Raw genomic sequence first — 19,187 nt, forward strand, 5'->3', positions numbered from 1 at the left:
AGTGAGCAAGTGATCTCAAAATATTCATGCAACCAAGCTGGCAAGTAGGAAGCCATGGACAGAAAAGTGGAAGGGAATATTCACCACAAATGGATCCACCTTCTTCTTCGATGGGGCAACTGGTACTGAAATCACAGACCTGAAGTTTGCTGACACAGCCCTCTTGTGGGCACAGGGCGGCAGAACCCTTCTCGTATTGGGAAATATGTGGAACTCCTTTGTCTGAAGGGAAGGAAAAAAACATACATCTGAGTATCAAAGAACAATGCCTAGATTTAAAACATAATAGCTCCATTATGAGCTCCTTGGTCACAAGAGTATGGAAGAAGATGGTGAAGATACAGGGAGCAATAAACAGAAGAGTGAGTTCTTGAAACCAGCATGAACTGATCAGTTAAGAATTCTTTATTTTATTTTAAATACTGATATCCCATCTTTTGACTACATCAAGATCTCCAAAGATGTATATATCTAGAGGCAGAGTTTATTTTTTACATATAAAAGGGTAGCTTTTATGTTGTGAACTGCCCTGAGATCTGCGGGTATAGGGCGGTATACAAATTTAATCAATAATAATAATAAAACAACTGTTGCTTGGTTGCTAAAGTAAATCTACAGAAAGGAGTGGGCCTGAATTTTAGGCATGGATTTGCGGGGGTATGGCTCTCTCCCAGACTACTGAAACACCATCAATAAATATATTCATAACAACAGACAGATCTAATATTGATGACAAACAAATACCAGGACATATTAAACTTTTGCCATCCTCTGCACCAAATCTGAACAGGATTGAAATTAGTTTGAGAAGTCATTGAAAAGCTCTGCCAGGAGTAATTAAACTGTGACGACTGGTTCACACATGGAAGCAATCACTTAATGCTGTGGTTCTCAAAGGGTGTGGTGCACCACACTGGTGTTGCAGGAGAGGAGAGCAAGTGTGGCAGAAAGATTCAAGGGCCATCAAAGAAACATTTAGACATTTCAGTGTAGTGTAGTATAGTATCAAAACAATGAGAAACGTGCACATATCCCTTAAGCTGCAAACCCCAAAGTGTCAGAAAGCTGCAGGACTTTCTTCCCATTGCTTAAGGGCTGTCCTGTAGCTTTCTGTTTCTCCATTGTAAGTCATGTGGAAGACATTCTTTTGGGCAGACAGCAAATTATTTAAGATTCAGAAAATAAGTCAGTCTTAGAAGTCCGGTGTCCAGAAAGCACAGATGTGACCTTTGCAGGCACTGGATTTACCGCTGCTTTCCAGGATTAGGTTTTCTTGGGGGCGGCAGTTTGGTTATCAATAGGCAAAATTTATTGCCCTCTTTTTCAAGTCTCCCTTCATCCTGCCACCATATATCTTTGTATTTGCATTATACTCCAATTCAAAGGCATGTTAATAAATTATCCAGTACGGCTTAAATCGTTTAAGTTTCTTTTCCCTTTGTATATTTTTCACTAATTATTTCTCTGGCCTAAGTATGTTAAAGCACATGACATGGAAGAAGAATTAATCCCTTACATTATTGATATTAAAAAAAAAAGCAGGAAAGGAGTTTCAGAAGGGCAATAAAAAAATCATTTACAAAATATAATGAACAAAAATGCATTTATTATATTCTGAAATTAGTGCAATAAAATCATGCTTGGTGGCCCTATATTTATTGAGTGTGGTGGTTTAAAATTTAAATACTGCTTTGACCCTAAAATGCTGCCTATGAGTGACTTAATATAAGAAGTGCATATGTATCTGCTTAGATACAGTGGTGCCTCGCAAGACGAAAAGAATCTGTTCTGTGATTCTCTTCGTCTAGCGGTTTCTTTGTCTTGCGAAGCAAGCCCATTGACGGATTAGCGGATTAGCGCTATTAGCGTTATTAGCGGCTATTAGCGGCTTATCTGCTGATCGGATCAGCTGATAAGCGGCTTAGCGGCTTAGAAAAAGGGGGGGAGCGAAGGAAAAAAAACCAGCAGGAACTCGCAAGACATTGTCGTCTTGCAAAGCAAGCCCATAGGAGATTCGTTTTGCGAAGCACCTCCAAAACGGAAAACTCTTTCGTCTAGCGAGTTTTCCGTCTTGCGAGGCATTCGTCTTGCGGGGCACCACTGTATTTATGTAGTGACTGCACCATTATGACATATGGACATTTTTAGTCCAATTTAAAAACTTTTAAAGACAGAACCCAAGTGTATTTTTTTACATAACATTTATTTAAGAAAAAAGTTTGTTTTTAAGGGATCCTCATGTTCCAAAGATATTTACTCCACTGCTTGCTGTTGAGTCTCATTGCTAGTCCTGGGCTTTTGTGATTATGCAAAGCAAATATCCTGACTTTCCAGAGCTGAATGGCAATATAAGACATACCATGAAAGCAATTTCTGAGATGCAAAGAGCCCAGTGCCAAAAGCCCAGAACTCTTTTCTTCACAGCTTGAATACATCAAAGTGATCTCAAAGGGCCTTTCCATTTCTCCAACTGAACCGATGAGCACTTTCCACTTCACCCTGCAAAAATCAAAGGAGTTGTCATGATTAAATAAAGCTTCACATTAATGTGGCATTTTGGAGTGGTCAAAGTAATTCACACCCTTCAGGGTTGGGAAGAAGGTAGATTGGGATCTATTGGTAGATCCAAGGCTGCTGAAACAATCCAAGTTGACCACTGTTTAAAATATTTTGCTTGAATAGCTATATAACAGTACCCATCAGGCAAGAAGAACTCAAAGCCATCAACAAGTTAAGCTTAGCAGATTTCATAAAAATAACAGTGGCTGAGATTTTTCCCAGTGGGAGAAAGAATTGCTACAAATTTAAGGATAACCTAAGCAAGGGGAGGGTTCTCAAATGCCTATCAAGTAACCACACCCACATTTATTGATGACAGGATCTAGACTCAATCTAGAATGAAAGCAGCATGTTGAGCTTCATCATGAATGATTCCAGATTGAGAAAAAAATACTTCTTTTGTGCTATGGATGGAATAGTATACAGTGGTACCTCGCAAGACGAAAGAGTGGTACCTCGCAAGACGAAAGAGTTTTTGATTTTTTGAGTTGCATCGCAAGACGAATTTCCCAATGGGCTTGCTTCGCAAGACGAAAACGTCTTGCAAGTTTGTTTCCTTTTTCTTAAAACAGTTGCGACTTGACTTCGAGGAGCAACTCGTGCTTCGCAAGACGAAAAATTCGCTAGACGAAAAAACTCGCAGAACGAATTAATTTCGTCTTGCGAGGCACCACTGTATATGCAACCCATGGCATATTTGTGATACTGTTCTCAGCTTTAAATCTTGCCCAACCTTTTACACTTCAAATTATACCGGTTACATATACATATGCATACTTGATCTTTCATTACTTAAATGCCAACACATTTTTTGCTTTTGCACATTGCCCAGCCCACCAGTTCTGATTCATCATTGTATCACTTGTGTCATGGTGTAACACAGTAGCCAGAAACCTGCAGCACTGAGTCACTCCTCATTACCGACACTGCAAACTGTCGCGCAGCATCCAAGCTGCCTTCAAAATTGAATCATGGGTACATTATGTCTGATGTGCAATCACAACACTACATCTAGTCAGCCCTAGCAGCATCTAGTAATATCTTTTTCTCCACAATGTAATATGTATAGCATATTACCCAGAATATGAAATTGTGAGAGGCAGCTTAGCATATACATAAAAATGTAAGCCTGTCGTCAGGCTCTGCAGTTTGTGAAGCTGCCAATAGGTGGACATCCCAACTGCAGTGTGATGAACACCAGGCAGAGAGGCAGGTGAGCAAGGAAGCAGGGTGGGTACTAGGTGGCCCAAGCAAGCTGTTTCACAGAAGGTGAAGGTGCTTCAGAGTGGTTTATCAAGTTGCTGTGTTAAATGTTTCCTTCCCAGCATTAAATGTGCCCACAGCAAGGTATAATGGAGGGAGGGAAGGAGCTTCACACAGCAGCTTGGCAATCTTCTGTGTGAAGCATTTCCTCCATTAAACCTTCCTGTAGGCATGTTTAATGTAGGAAGTGCTTCACACAGTTGTTTGCTAAGTCATTGTTTGAAGTACCTCACACCAGGGGCAGACCATCCAGTTTTGCCACCTGAGGTGAAACAGGAGCATGTTGCTCCTTACTCCTCGCTGCTGCCATGCCCCACATCTGCTTATGCCACAATGCCCTCATCCTTGCCGAACTTAGCAAGGGGGGAGTGTTCAACAAGGCTTTGGTGCTTATCTTCAGGGAAGATGAGAGGCAATGCTACGTGCTGGAACGTTCCCAGCGAGAGGGGGCGCTCTGCCAATGACAGAAACAGTGGGAGCAGGTGGGCCATTTCCTTCTGCACTTCCACTGCCTGAGGTAGCCGCTTCATCCTGACTCATGGGCAGGCCAGCTGTCCCTCCTGCCCTCCATTGAACAGCTCACCTGGGTGATTGAATCTTACACTGCTTCCTTGCAGCAGTAGGGGGAAGGCGCTTCACACAGTGGTTTAACAAAATGATGAATCACTGTATTTTAATATTCTGCTGGAAGCCGCCCAGAGTGGCTGGGGAAACCCAGCCAGATGGGCGGGATATAAATAATAAATTATTATTATTATCCTTTAAAGGGGGTTGTGGCTCGGGGTGAGCTGTGGAGGGAGGGGAGATTGGTCAGGTGTGAGGGAAGGCTGGTTGGCAATGGGGTAGGCGGGGTTGACTAGCAGAGCAGGGGCAGCAGCCCCTAGTGTGTATGTACACACACACACACACAGAGAGAGAGAGAGAGAGAAAGAAAGAAAGAAAGAAAGAAAGAAAGAGAGAGAGTGCCTACCACTATCATGGAGCTCTAATCAGATATTAAATTATGAAGCTGAATTTTGGGAGGTCCCAAATGGCTTGATCTAACTAAAGCAGCTTTCCCCCTATGCCATAAATAAGGCTCCTTCTAGGCTTGATCCAAACAGGAACTTTTCTGAGCCAATTTAATTTCCTTAATGGAACCCAGAACAAAGCCCTTTGTATACATAGTAGTAGAAGGATTGTTGCAGCAGTAATTCAGATAAACCAACCTGGCATTACATTTACTATCGATTTTATGTCAGGAGAACACATCTTGTTAAATGGGCTAATACGACTTCACTTCTAAATTAAGACATTTAAGCAGCTATATAAGGCTCAACAGGTTTCTGGGCAACGTGCCTGTAAAAAAAAGAAAAGAGCGAGTCTGGAGCTGTAGACGAAGTTCAAGCAGATGCAAGATAAGGCTGATAGATTAAAGGTGTTGTTGTGCAGGAACATATTGCACACACAAAAACTGAACATATTTCTCAGTGCAACTGAGTCTGAGATGCATTGTGAGACTGCTGCTGGTTTTTCTATTGTCCTTCGTGAGCTGTTTCATAATATCAGGAATCCTGCATGCTCTCTCTGTCTCCTACAGTTTATCAAAAAGTGCAGCACTAGCTAAATCCAGGATCCTGGATGTTCCAAAAGCAACAGCCACTCAGCTCAAAGCGGTTATGAGTTTGAGCAAAACATTTAGTAAGAGTATAAGCAGCAGAGGTGGGTTCCTGTCTGAATGAGTTTGGGGGTGATGGGTCATACCTTCATGGGTCATTCTCGCCGCTTTGCAAACCAATGAGTCTGTCCAAAAGTCAGCCAGCTCAATGCAATGCGGGGAGGTTCACTGTCCCCCACAAGCCATGCACGAGGGCTGCTTTCCATACCCTAAATTCAGACTGTAAAAAGCAGCCGCTAACCTATGTAAGCCCCGCCCCCAATCCCTAGATGAGAAAGGTATCCAAGGAGAGTTATCCTGAATTAATAATAATAATAATAATAATAATAATAATAATATTTATATGTACCCCAGCTGACTGGGTTGCCCCAGCCACTCTGGACGGCTTCCAGCAAAATATGAAAACACAATAAAACATCATAACCATGCGTAAACATAACCATGCATTTCTCAAAATGCATAATCCAGTCAACTTCCTGACATTCTGTTTTATGAACTGACTTTTTTTTCTTTCTGGGAACCAAAATTCAGATTATAAAACTATCATTCCAACAAAACCTATTTGCATGCATATATTGAAAAGAATCACTACTGAGCCATCCTTGGATATAAAATACTATGCTAGGCCTGGTCCAGGATTATTTAACCCTTTCTTCAGAAATCTGAAACAAGTGATGAAGATTTGCTCATGACGTCTGGGGGGGGAATCACATTATTTTTAGTGTATTATTTCATGACTAATAAGCATAATAGAGAAAATTATCTAATATTTCTGAAGATCTGAGTAGGTTTGACGTTCAGAAAAGAGCTTATTTTATTTATCTAATGTGTAGCACTTTATATTGGGGGTTTGGATTTGGAAGGATCTGGGCATTTTGGCCTCATTTCAGAAGCACAATGCAAGGATGAAAAGAACCCAGGCCATCCCCAGAGACTGCTGGTGCTTTGCACACACCCGACAGGAAATAAAGGTCCTCAGCTCAAGCAACTGGCTCCATAATTAATCTGATTTCTCCAGTCTAGTTATGCATCAGGCTTCAGAAAGCTTGCTCATCCTAAGTTAGGACTAAAGCTCTAACATGAAGAGGGTGTATAACTCATTTAATGGAATGTGATATTTGAGATTTAATATACAGGCGTCCACCCTCCCTTTCATGGGAGTTACTTTCCAGGATCCCATGTGCATAAGTGAAATCTTGTAAAGTGGGGAGCACCCTCTAAACACCCTTTAAATGCCATCTCTTCAATCCATACCAAAAATACTGTATCCAAAAGTATCCACAACTAGAATTGAAGCTCTGGAGCTGACTGGAGGATGTGTGGGAAAGCTGCAGCTGCTGCGCTACCCCACACATCAGCTGCTAGGTGGGGAGGCTGAGCAGCCTAAACAAAGCCCTGCTGCACCTCTGGTCTCTTTGGGGCTTCCTCTGTCCTCACCGACGTCCTTTACGGGCTCCAGGGAGGATCTCCTTGTGAGCCACGAGGATTCTCCAGCTTTCTCCCACTATTTCCAGGTTTGAACCAAATTATTTATTTATTTCTCAGTGCAGCTCATATACATGGCAGTGCATGAGTCAATTGTGCTTAAGTGGGGAATGCCTGTGCTTGTTACAGTTTCCCCCCCACCTAACTCATTGCTAATATGCATATTCATGTAATATTATAATTAGTAATATTTCTAATACGAGAAATATAATAGCTCCTGGGGGGGGGGGAATCTAATAAATTTCAAGACCAAGTCTTACCAGGCATTCTGCTCACGTCTTTCTTGCAGATGAATGGCTACACTCTGATTAGTGTCCACATATCTCATTTCAGCAGAGAGTGCTCCTAGAGGGACACCTTGTGAATGCACGGCCAACTCCAAGAGACAGGAACTTGAGCTCCAAGGCAGGAGTGGGCTGCGGAGGCTGAACTTGCACCTGTCTGAGATCCTGCTAGTGTTCAGGAGAAGAATTTCCCCTGCAGCAAAAAAAAGGAGGGGGGAAGGTTATGAGTAACAACAACCATAGTTATAAATTACAGTGCATGAAAGAATGGATGAAAGTTAGAGGGAAGAAAGAGGAAGACATACTGAGAAAGGATAATGAAAAGGGTGGGATATATATTTAATAACTAAGTAACTGACTAGTAAGTATTTTGGACCACGGAAAAACCAGTCGTACCTTAGTTCTCGAACGGCTTAGTTGTCGAGCAAATCTGCTCCCGAACGCTGCAAACCTGGAAGTAAGTGTTCCGGTTTGTGAACGTTTTTCGGAAGCCAAAGGTCCGATGCGGCTTCTGCTTGAGTGCAGGAAGCTCCTGCAGCCAATTGGAAGCCGCGTCTTGGTTTTTGAATGGTTTCAGGAGTCAAACGGACTCCCAGAACAGATTAAGCTCATGAACAAAGGTACCACTGTATATGGGAACAATAGCCTGGTTCCTTACTTATCAGATCATTGTCCTGGAGGGAGGAGGTAGTGATACCTGGGTGTTAATCAACAACCACACCTTTGAACTGGGCCATAAGGCTCCTGAATCTGGTTATTGGAATGGAATGCAATCAAGTCATTCCCACTACAATGGTAGCTCGGGTTACATACGCTTCAGGTTACATACGCTTCAGGTTACAGACTCCGCTAACCCAGAAATAGTACCTCGGGTTAATAACTTTGCTTCAGGATGAGAAACAGAAATCGTGCTCCGGCGGCGCGGCAGCAGCAGGAGGCCCCATTAGCTAAAGTAGTGCTACAGGTTAAGAACAGTTTCAGGTTAAGAACGGACCTCCAGAACGAATTAAGTACTTAACCCGAGGTACCACTACACTACTGCTAGTAACATATAATCTGACCGTTAGCTTCAGCCTCTTCTGCCACAAACTAACGAAGAGCCAGTTCTCTACAACTGAGGCTCTATATAAAACCTACAATACGTCTTTTGTATTCATTGTAATGATTTTAATATATTAACAGCATTAAGCACATGATGCTGTGCAATGAATGGAGGGTTCTCATTTGGAAAACATTTCACACGCCTCTGCAATCTTTGTGAGCCAATGACGGATACATATGAAAAATCAATTTGTGTTTTAATCCATAACTTTCCCCTCCCCACCTCCATGGTATGTGATCTGGAGAATAGTGCTGGATACCACAGTGACTCCAGTTAAGAAAGAACCTTGTCAAAGAAGCCAAGGACAGTTAACGACAAATGCATGCGCTGTGCACAAATGGACAACCTTCTAGTTTTCTGTTTGATGAGTTGTTCTCTATAATCTGCTGGTGCTCCTGAGAAGTCAGAACAACAACTGAAGACAGCAACCAGTCAGGTTTTCCAGAGGCATTGGTAGATGAAACCCAGGAACAGTTCCACCCAAAGTTACATGTGGTTTCTGTTACAAGAAATGAGAGCGTAATTAGTCAAGATTATTATTACAACAAACAGTGATGACAGTGATTTAAATGAACGAGTCACTGTACTTTTTAACCATAAAACGTTTTAACCATAAAGCAGAAGACAATCTTTGCCCCAGTTTATATGTTCAAGAAGTATTAAAGCAACCAAGGAGATGGAGCTGCAACGTTGTTTTGGAGTTGCAGTCAACAGTTAATCAATTTACCGTATTTTTCGTCCCATAGGACGCACCTAGTTTTTTGGGGGGGAAATAAGGGAAATTTTTTCCCCTTTATTTCCCCCCCCCCCAAAAGCAGGTCGGGGAAACCGAACCAGGTCGAGGAACAGCGGGATGGCAGTTCCTCCTGCTGTCCCCCGAGCTTGTGGGGCTGACCGATGTCTGGCCAACGTGAGGGGTGCTCTGCTTCAGGGCGCCCTGCCCGCCGGGAGGCAGGCTGCTATCCGCAGCATGGGGAGCCCTGCGGGGAACTCCTGCAAGGCTCCCCACGCTGCGGATGTCTGCCTGGCGCGGGGGGCGCTCTGCTTCAGGGCGCCCCGCCCACCGGGCGGCAGGCTGCTATCCGCAGCATGGGGAGCCCTGCGAGGAACTCCTGCAAGGCTCCCCACGCTGCGGATGTCTTCCTGAAGCCTGGAGGGCAAGAGGGGTCAGTGCGCACCAACCCCTCTAGCTCTCCAAGCTTCAGCAAAAGCCTGCATTCGCCCCATAGGACGCACCCAGATTTCCCCTTCATTTTTGGAGGGGAAAAAGTGTGTCCTATAGGGCAAAAATACGGTAGTTGAGAAAGGGAAGAGAACAGCATTGCTAAAATATAAACACAGGGATTTCTGTGCACTCATCCTTTCTGAAAGGATGCACCTCAGTTGTTAATTCTAAAGCTAACAATAGATACAACATTTTTAGGGCAGTGGGACTGCTCTGGAAGCATCCTCACTGTGTTCAGTCCTAAGCATGCCTTTTGTCGCTGCTGTCAAGTTCAGGGGTGAGAATTGGTTTTGCAAGTTTGGAGAAGCAGCTGCCTGTCCATGGTGCTGACCAGCTACCTCCCCCGTTCCATTGCGTCCCCTCAAAAATTCCTCCCAATCCACAGAATGCAGTTGGTCATCCCAATAACACCTTTTAGGAAACTAACAATGCTGCAAATGGGCAGATAGTTGGATGAATGTGCCACTCTTAGCATTTCTTTTCTTCTTCTTTAAAAAAAAATGTACAATTTCCATAAAGCATAATGGAGGGCAGAATTGGCAGCTGAGCCAGTACAGTGGTACCTCGGGTTACAGACGATTCAGGTTACAGACTCTGCTAACCCAGAAATAGTACCTCAGGTTAAGAACTTTGCTTCAGTATGAGAACAGAAATCGTGCTCCGGCAGCAGCGGGAGGCCCCATTAGCTAAAGTGGTGCTTCAGGTTAAGAACAGTTTCAGGTTAAGAACGGACCTCCAGAACGAATTAAGTTCTTAACCCGAGGTACCACTGTATTCAATTGGTTAGCATGCACACCCTGTCATTTTGCTTGTGAAGGTGAGAGGAAAACAAGCTCACACTGCAGCAGAGAGACAGATCAAAAATTCTGTTTGTATTTTATCTCTCTCCACCTTTAAAACTGTAAGTTGAACATTCAGGTGATCCTGGCACCAGAACACAAATAATACATATTCTCAAAGCCTTTTGTAGTGCAAAGGTTGATGAGCATCAACTTAACACTCCATGACTTCTGCAGCCCAGATTAAGTTTGTATAACACCCTTCATCTGAAGATCCCAGGGCAGTTCACAACAGAAAAATACAAAATGAGATCTGTGGCCACATTTGAATAAAAAACAAACAAAACACAGCTGAGTTAGTCCATAAGGAAAAAAAACACTTTTTAAAAATCCACAACTGGGCCACATTTTTATCTGGAGAAATCAAAATGTCACAAAGCAGTGTGTAAACTTCTGTGTTCCCTATAACTCTTCATCATGCTACACGAAGGAGGGGCTGATGGGATAACAAAAATATCCCCCACCAATACAAAAATTAGTCTGTACACTGAAAACTGCAATAGTCTCTACTAGATTGAGTTACAACTAACAGCTACATTGGAGTTCAGAAAGCTTTAAGTTTTAAATCAGAAGTCTTTTAAACTTCAATCTACACTAGAAACATTTCCTAGTTAAAACGTAGCTTTGCAAAGCATACCAAAGCAGTAATCCTAAATGCAGCAAAGTTTAAAATTGCGTATCTGGAAGTTATGGCTATGACGCAAGTGTCCAGAGGCTGGTTATTATTTTGTTTGTATTTTTACTAAGAGAAAGTTTTTAAAAATGTTGTTCAAAGGGTTCTCTCAATGGTGTGTTTTACTATATTACACATGGCATAAGACTATTAGTCACTTTCGGAGCAGATCTACAAATAATCCACAGAAAGAGAACAACATAGCTGAAGCACAGTTAGCCCCAGGCAAAAACCACTCAGCCACATCAGAACTTACACAGTTCCCATTATTTTTATAACTGGATAGCTCTCAGTTGCTTAAAACACACAAATTACCATTCTTTCTGCATATTTTCCATCATACCCAGATTGTGGCATGAAAGGGAAATGCATTTACTAACTTATAAACTTTGGAGAGGGGAGTGGGGCTTGAGGGGGGGTTACTTTTATTTGCAAATAAATCAATCATATCCTGCCCTTCATATCTGTGATTTTGCCCCAGTGAGATGCTGGCATTAAATAAACCGTACCAGGGGTGCCCAAACTTTTTTCAAAGAGGGCCAGATTTGATGAAGTGAACATGCCAACCAAAGTTTTTAGGATTGAGCTTTTTTTTACAATTTTACCCCAGGACATATACTGCCATGGGGGCCAGATTAAATCAACTGGCAGACCGGATTAGGCCCCCAAAACGGACTTTGGACATGCCTGCCATATCCCGTCTAATGAATTCACATTGTATCTTAGATCAGGAATGCATGCCATTCAGACCCTGGCTTGAAGAAACAAACATAATTTACTAATTCCTAATTAAAAGACTACAGTCTGCTAATGCATAGCATGCTTCTTCCATTCAAGTAAATGATTTCTGGAGGACCAATGGGTGAGTAAGAGAGGCTTTTCTAAAGCCGCATGATTGAATTCATCTGATTATTTGTAGGAGTAAGGGAATGGTTTAGGCAGAATACAGAGAAAGTATAAGCTACAGGGAAATTACTGCAAGATTACTCTCATTCAGTTGTATTTTACACTCTCAATGTCCGCTTCATTTACTGCTCACACTATATGAATGCCACTGGGACAAAAGACTAAGCAGTGAAAATGCATCACTACCTAGGATGAGGAATTGAGTACATTAAACAGAACATGCTGTTCTACTAGTCTTTCAGGTTTGTATCAAGGATGTCTTCCTTAATTATGATATGGAGTCTGATGCCACAATTGATGGTGGCAGGGGAAACCCAGCCAGAAGGGTGGGGTATTAATAATAATAATAATAATAATAATAATAATAATAATAATAATAACTGATGCAGCTGGCTTGAAGTGGATACTGGACACAATAATGGAGAATAGGTCTATTAAGTATCTAAATACTAAGTCCTCTACATTCAGAGAATGTGTGTTTGACGTCCATCATTTGCTGAGAAGGAAATAACAGGGGGAATCTGTTACCACCACTGGTAACAGGCTCAGGGAAGCTTCTGAAGACCAAGATGGGAACAATACCTGGGTGGGAGGACTGATCAGGAGAAACCATCCCACTGCTGCTTGGAGACAGCCTAGGAGGCGTATAGAAGAAAGGGGGGGATTTCTCATCAGGTCTCGTAGAAGCAGAAACAACTACAAAAGAGAGGGGGGAAAGTGCATAAGTAAAATGAAAATACTCCAAGATGTAATTGTTTATACAGATGACTCCCCCCCCCCCCAATATAAACTCTTGGAGTTGCTGCTAGAAAGCTCCTTTATAACAGGTTGAGCCAATGGTCCATCAAGCTCAGTACTGACTAGTTTTCCAGAGTTTCAGACAAGAGTCCTTTCCCAGCATTATGAGAGATTGAACATGGGAGCTTCTACATTAAAAGTATGCGCTTTCTTGCCCACCTACACCCCCACCCCTTCCCAATGCTGTCTAATTAAAATAAAATAATGCTGCCCGATTAAAATGTAAACACAGTAAACACCTGACAATGATTTACACAGGCAAAAACAATTGTCCTTCATTGTCCCCATGATTTGCTAATTGGATTATCCCATCATTTTGAATAATGACTTGGCTTGCATACGATGCTAATTTAGAGTGCCAGCACCTACAAATATTGTGTAGAAGTGCCCAAAAGTTTTGAAGTAGGTAAAGATTCTCTGGCAGGCCTACTGCAGTTCTTTACTACCCTTGGCAGCAAAAGGAAGCTGCAGTGCTTACAATGATGAAAGCTTCCGCAATGTCTTCTCAACTAATGGACTTGTAAGAGACTGGGATCCTTGAAGTGTAATCCATTTGCATTATTTATCTCTGCCACCCAACAACGTTTTTTTCCTTGCGTGTACACTAACAAAGAAACTTCCATGAGTCAAGAACCTAAGATTCTCACTACCAGATTCACTACAGTAGTACCTCGGGTTACATACGCTTCAGGTTATATACACTTCAGGTTACAGACTCCGCTAACCCAGAAATAGTACCTCAGGTTAAGAACTTTGCTTCAGGATGAGAACATAAATCGTGCTCTGGTGGCGTGGCAGCAGCAGGAGGCCCCATTAGCTAAAGTGGTGCTTCAGGTTAAGAACAGTTTCAGGTTAAGAACGGACCTCTGGAACAAATTAAGTACTTAACCTGAGGTACCACTATATTTGTAAATATGAAATCTTACTACAGCAACAATGCATATGCCCTCTGGGGCAGGGATCACATATGTTTTCACTATATCTCACGCTGTGGATGATAATTGGAGGTTAACCAGAAGTCACTGTGAACACTTCCAGAGTCATACAAAACCACCTGGGTCATTGATTCATTGTGCTTGCAAAAAGATTTGGAATGCTCAAGTGAAATGCTGCTAATAGTCTCCCTTTAGGAAAGCCAGCAATCAGGGCAGTCCTCCCCAACCTGGTTGCATCTAGATGTTTTGGATTCCCATCAGCCATGCTAGCTGGACCAATACTGTAGAAACTGAAGTCCAAAACATCTGGAGGGCAACAGGTTGGTGAAGGGTGCACGTTATAGAAAATTTTGCAATGGTGGGAGGAGATAGGACAAGGTAGGCTAGGTCTCTGAAGTCCCTAAACTTGTCTGGTTTTGAGAAGTGCCTTTCAGAGCAATATCTTGCCCAATGCTTTCAACATGGCTTCTCAAGATCTGACATTCAGATCCCCTTTGCAAAATGCCTTGCAAGGTAGTGCTTTGCAAGGCAGTTCTCAAGACCCGACAATCTGCCGATTGTTGGGTCTTGCTAAGTCTTTTTCAATGTGCATTGCATGATAGCATGTTGAAAGGGGCTTTACAAGACCTGACCATCAGCTGATTGTTGGGTCCTGAGAATGCCCTTGTGAAGCAGTATCTGGCAAAGCATTCAGCCCACAGGGGGTAGGGGGAAGAACATCTGGCCCATGAGCCAGATCCAGTTCCCCAGTCCGGCCCTAAAGATTAACAAGACATTGCTCCTACATTTTGAATACCCTGTTTTTGCTGGTCTCATTAGTGAAAACAGTGAACAACTGAGGTCTTCCATTTAACCAGTATTGAGTTCCAGAAGCCAGAAAACTCCAGATGCTCCACCTTTAACCCACCAGAACTCCTTGCCTAGAAGTTTAAGTTCTGACTCTACCTGTTATTCTTCTGGTTCCTCCCTGTCTCTCCCCCAGACCTAAGATTCCTCCATGCACTGTCCTAGCTCCACCTAAACTGCCAATATAGACTGCTATTCTTCTCTGCAAAAAACCCAAAGGTATCTTGCTGAGGCTTTCCATCTCTTCAATTCAAGAATGCCATTAAATTTGAGATATGCCAGATGGCTTACATCTAGCATCTTTGGCAATTCTTATACCCAGAAAAGGATTAAAACCATACAAACAACAAAGTCATAATGAATTACGGCTACATAAATATTCTAAAGTCCTAGGTGCCTGCTAATATCAGCCTTTGTCTCAGTACTAGCCACATCTAAGGCTCAAATACATTTTCCATATTCCCAAGCAGAACCATCACTTCTTGCAGTATACAGCAGGAACCTGAAGCTTTTCCACCCCTATAATAAACAAAATGTATACAGTTGCAGTTTGAGCAACCAGCTTCTCAAATACAATAAATAAATGTTGCTTCTGGGCCATATTTAACCTCATTATTTGTCTGTTTGTTTATTTTGCACACTGGCCTTCATCCGAAGATCACAGCACAGTTCACAACATAAAAATACAAAATGAGAACACAAAAAACATAATAAAGCAAAAACAAAGCAGTAACTCCCCTCCCACAAACCCATTTAAAAGGCCATAGAATGTTAATCAGCCAAAGGCCTGGCTATAGAGAAAGGTTTTCACTTGGTACCAGGTGCCAGGTGAGCCTCCCTGGGGAGAACATTCTACAAACAAGGAGCCACTGCAGAAAAGGCTTCACTATGAATGGGGAAAGCTAAACAAGTTATTAAATGGAATCTATAAGAACGAAGAATCTTAGCTGTTAATAGAGGAAGAACCAGGACATGATTAGATACACAGGCTGAACAGCCCAATTTGGAGGGTGGAACAAGATGCCCCATGTCCGGGAAGAGCCTGACAAGCATGAATACAGGACCCCCTTCCTCCACGACAGAAAAAATTATTATGCTTAAAATGTGTCAGATTCATCTACCAAGTTCTTTGGGTGAAAGAAGGCGTATTTTTCATGAAACACAATGGATTTAATCAACTTAACTTTCTTCTTGTATCATTAAATAGTAGACAGATTTCTTTGCTTAAGTGGGTATTATAAAGCAACAGACAAAATGAAGGAAACTGAACTTCAAGAAATGTTTGTGACAGGCAATAAATATTAACAAGAAGTGTAGGTTTACATGCCAGGATTATAATAACCACTGGGGGAAACAACATTAAGTGTAAACAGGCAGAAACTCAGTTTTACATGCAGTGAATAGGTTTTAGTTACGAAAGATTTCATATAGGTTATCAATGTACATTTTATTTTGTAAACTACTCATTTGTAGTATGAATGAATGTGAGGTTTACAAAAGCCTTTGGCTATATGTAATCAAGTTTATTACTTTTCCAGTATTGGGGAATTTATGAGCTTGTGGGAAACCCTTTTGCCCACATAAGTTCCTAAGGTTAAAGGACTGGTTTGGTAGAATGGGATGGGATGTCTGGAAAACGTTTGATCAGCTTTTATCACTAAAAAACGGTCATAGGGTACAATTCTATGGTTCCTTGGGGGGGGGGGTTTCTCAGAGGCTGTAGGATCTAACATATCCCCATCTCCTGACAAGCAAGTGGATTGTATGGCAACTTGTCTGCCCAGGACAAACATTGTAGGCAACATGAGACATCATCCAAACTGGCAGAGAGTGCACAGAATGAATCAGTGATCATGGTAAATGTGGAGACCAGTGGTATTGGGAAATGTGACAAGGACTAGCTCCCCTATCAGATCCTTCTTCCAGACTAGAAGACATGATTTTGACAGATTCTACACAGTTTCAGAAAATTAACTCCCGGGGCAACCCCTGTCATCCCTCACTGTAGCAGACAAGAGCTGTAAAACAAGGCAACAGCCTTTTAGGGGTATAGATGGCTCCACGTCAGCCACTGCTCTGTCCAGGGTTCTGGTCTTGTCTTGCTTTTGACTCACCTTAACATGACTCAACCAAATCTGCTGCTGCACTACTAAGCCTGTTCCCTGGAAAAAATAGAGAAGGCCTGGGATGTGTCTGTCAAGGTTGATTAGGAAGTTGAAATCCAGACCCCTAAATTTGTCTGGCCAGCGTTGAAGATGGACTACTGGACTAGGTAGAACTCTAGTAGTTCTTATGCATCACCTCAAAGTCTCAGGACTCACAGAGTGGCCCATTGAATTAATTACAAGAGTGAGAACAACCTTTGGAACAGACTAGATTAAGAGGAAGACTTCTTTGTACTTGAGGAAAGAACACTTAATTGCCATAACTTGGTTTTCAGAACTTGAAGTGACAGCAATAAAGAGAAGTGCTTTACGTTAATAGCTTTTTATTGACAGGTACCTACATGTTCTTCTTTGAGAAAAGATGACCTCAGACATCTCCCAAGACACAGTTCAGGGAAAGTTAATGGAACTATTCCACCAAACACTGTCTTGAGTTCTCCCTCTAAAAAAATGAATTAAGTAAGAAGAACTTTTAAAAATGTTTAGCAGCTAAGCTATCAACATTGCATCCCTTCAGGCTAGCTGTTTATTACAGATCTCTTTCACTTTCATAGTAAAAGGGAGTTTGCTTATACACGGTGATGAGTAAATCTCAGTGATAACTCAATTTGTACGCCCTCAGATGCCTCTTTGCAAATTCCAGAAATCTGCACATGTGGATTTGGACAGGCAGAGATAGAGTGGTAGTTAATACAAGCCAAGAGACATATGCATTTTAAGCAACAGAATAAAGATGAAAGAAAGCATAAAATAGCATAGTACAGCTATACTAGGTATACACAGCTTGTCATTCACAAACAAACAAACAAACCATTAACTACAACTACATATGCAAGCTCTTTTTCCTAAATGAAGCAAGCAATTTGTCTAAGAACAAGTACAAATTTATCCTAAAATGTTGTAGTTTTGAATTACTTAGTCCACTTTCCAAAGTGGAAGGAATGCACTAGGAGTCCTCCATTATATCCCAATCATTGGGATCTAAACAACATTTTTAGTACATGGATGCGGTTACCAGCTCATTGTAGTAAAGGAAAAAAATTAATAAATGAGAAAACGTTTCTTCATGTTTAGAAAGTTCACATTTACTGACTACTACTATAATGGAAATTTTAACCTGTTTCACTACTAAATCTGAACAAAGATTGTGGCTGTGAGCTTGTAGTTTGATATCTTTGTCAGTGGAATGAAAATTTAATGCAAATAAGATTTTTGAAACTGGAGTAGTTTGGAACTGAAAGAAATCCCTGAGACTACATGTCTGCCTCGGACATTAGAGCAGACACAGACATTTGATTTTGATGGTTGTGGTGCAGCAACATAAGACACCAACCAGCAACTCTGAAACAATTCCACTGTATCTGAAAGTAGCTGTGCTTGCTCAAGACACAACTTTCAATTGTTGGTGATCCCCCATATCCACTGCAGTCCCTGGTCCCCCTCCTTAAAGGTACTCCTGAAGACAGAGGAAGAGTGTCCCTCAATTCTACAGCCTTCCTCTTTCCTCCGTTACAATATTGGTATTTGTTTTTTTTAAAAATCAACTTGTACAATTAAATGCAGCACAGCAAACCCCATCTCCTACTTTGCAGTAGGTGAAGTCAGGCAGGATTTCAATACATTAGTTTTTTACAGAGATAATCCAAAATCACGCTTTCTTTGACTGGCCCTTCTATGATTCAGCTGACTGACAGCTTGCTTCCTGCACCTTTCTCCCAAGAGAGATCACCAGAGAGCTGAACAGGGATTGTGTGTTCATCAGTCCTTCCTATCCTGTTTCCATAAAGTGTATCTACTTGCTGGAGTAGACCGAAGACACATTCATTTCACCTCAGGTACTGAAAGGTTTGTTCTAGGCCCTAGAATCTTGGGCCAAAGAGGAAGAAGGGTCGCCCAGGATTGTTGTTTTTTAACAGAAACAAAAATCACAACTAGAGAGGCTGCTGTTGCATTTGGGTCTTACTTGAAGGTTACCCATAGGCATCTGGCTGGCTACTGTGGGAACAAAATGGCAGGCTAGATGGCAGGCTTTGGTCTGATCCAGACGGGTTCTTCTTATGCTGTCATGTTCTAATGTTGCTTTCTGCCTTTCATGCAGCTATTAAAGACATTGAGTCTTGGCCCATGAAAAAACATCAACCCTAACATAACCCTGTAAAGAGAGACATATCGGAGAATGGACTTTGTACACCACACATTTCTGAAAGAGAATATGGTTGCTCTCCAAATACACAACTGAAAGAGGTCAACAAGAAAGAAAAGGTTTACAAGGAAGCCAGAGAATTAGATGTGCTGACTGGCTTCCTTCCACACCACATTTGAAAACATATCCTAGTATTCCAGTAAAGAGATAAAGAAGGGAGGGAAAGAGTTTGTTTCATTAGTAAGCTCATTGTACTTTGGTTTTCTGTTTATTTCACTAGCTGCTGATATCTCATGTGCTGAGTTAT

General features: G+C 41.9%; 2 protein-coding genes across 5 annotated transcripts in view; both read right to left on the bottom strand.

Annotated features, from left to right (window-relative positions):
• LTK (leukocyte receptor tyrosine kinase) overlaps positions 1–19,187 on the bottom strand; it is a 117,922-nt gene that overhangs the window by 51,113 nt on the left and 47,622 nt on the right. For 3 of the 4 annotated variants that reach the window (XM_083506183.1, XM_083506181.1, XM_083506180.1), the window contains exons 2-6: positions 12,576–12,689; positions 8,697–8,849; positions 7,225–7,441; positions 2,360–2,499; positions 85–222 (exon numbers count right to left, since the gene is read on the bottom strand). In XM_083506183.1, coding sequence (XP_083362309.1) covers positions 85–222; positions 2,360–2,499; positions 7,225–7,441; positions 8,697–8,849; positions 12,576–12,606 — 679 coding nt within the window. In that variant the 5' untranslated portion in view covers positions 12,607–12,689. The remainder of the gene's footprint in view (positions 1–84; positions 223–2,359; positions 2,500–7,224; positions 7,442–8,696; positions 8,850–12,575; positions 12,690–19,187) is intronic. The other variant, XM_083506182.1, reaches the window with a different exon arrangement.
• The window catches only part of RPAP1 (RNA polymerase II associated protein 1), a 174,485-nt gene that overhangs the window by 18,935 nt on the left and 136,363 nt on the right, over positions 1–19,187 (bottom strand). The gene's annotated exons all lie outside the window — the stretch shown is intronic.

Source organism: Podarcis liolepis (genome assembly GCF_965112155.1).
Source record: "Podarcis liolepis genome assembly, chromosome: 1".
Classification (NCBI taxonomy): domain Eukaryota; kingdom Metazoa; phylum Chordata; class Lepidosauria; order Squamata; family Lacertidae; genus Podarcis; species Podarcis liolepis.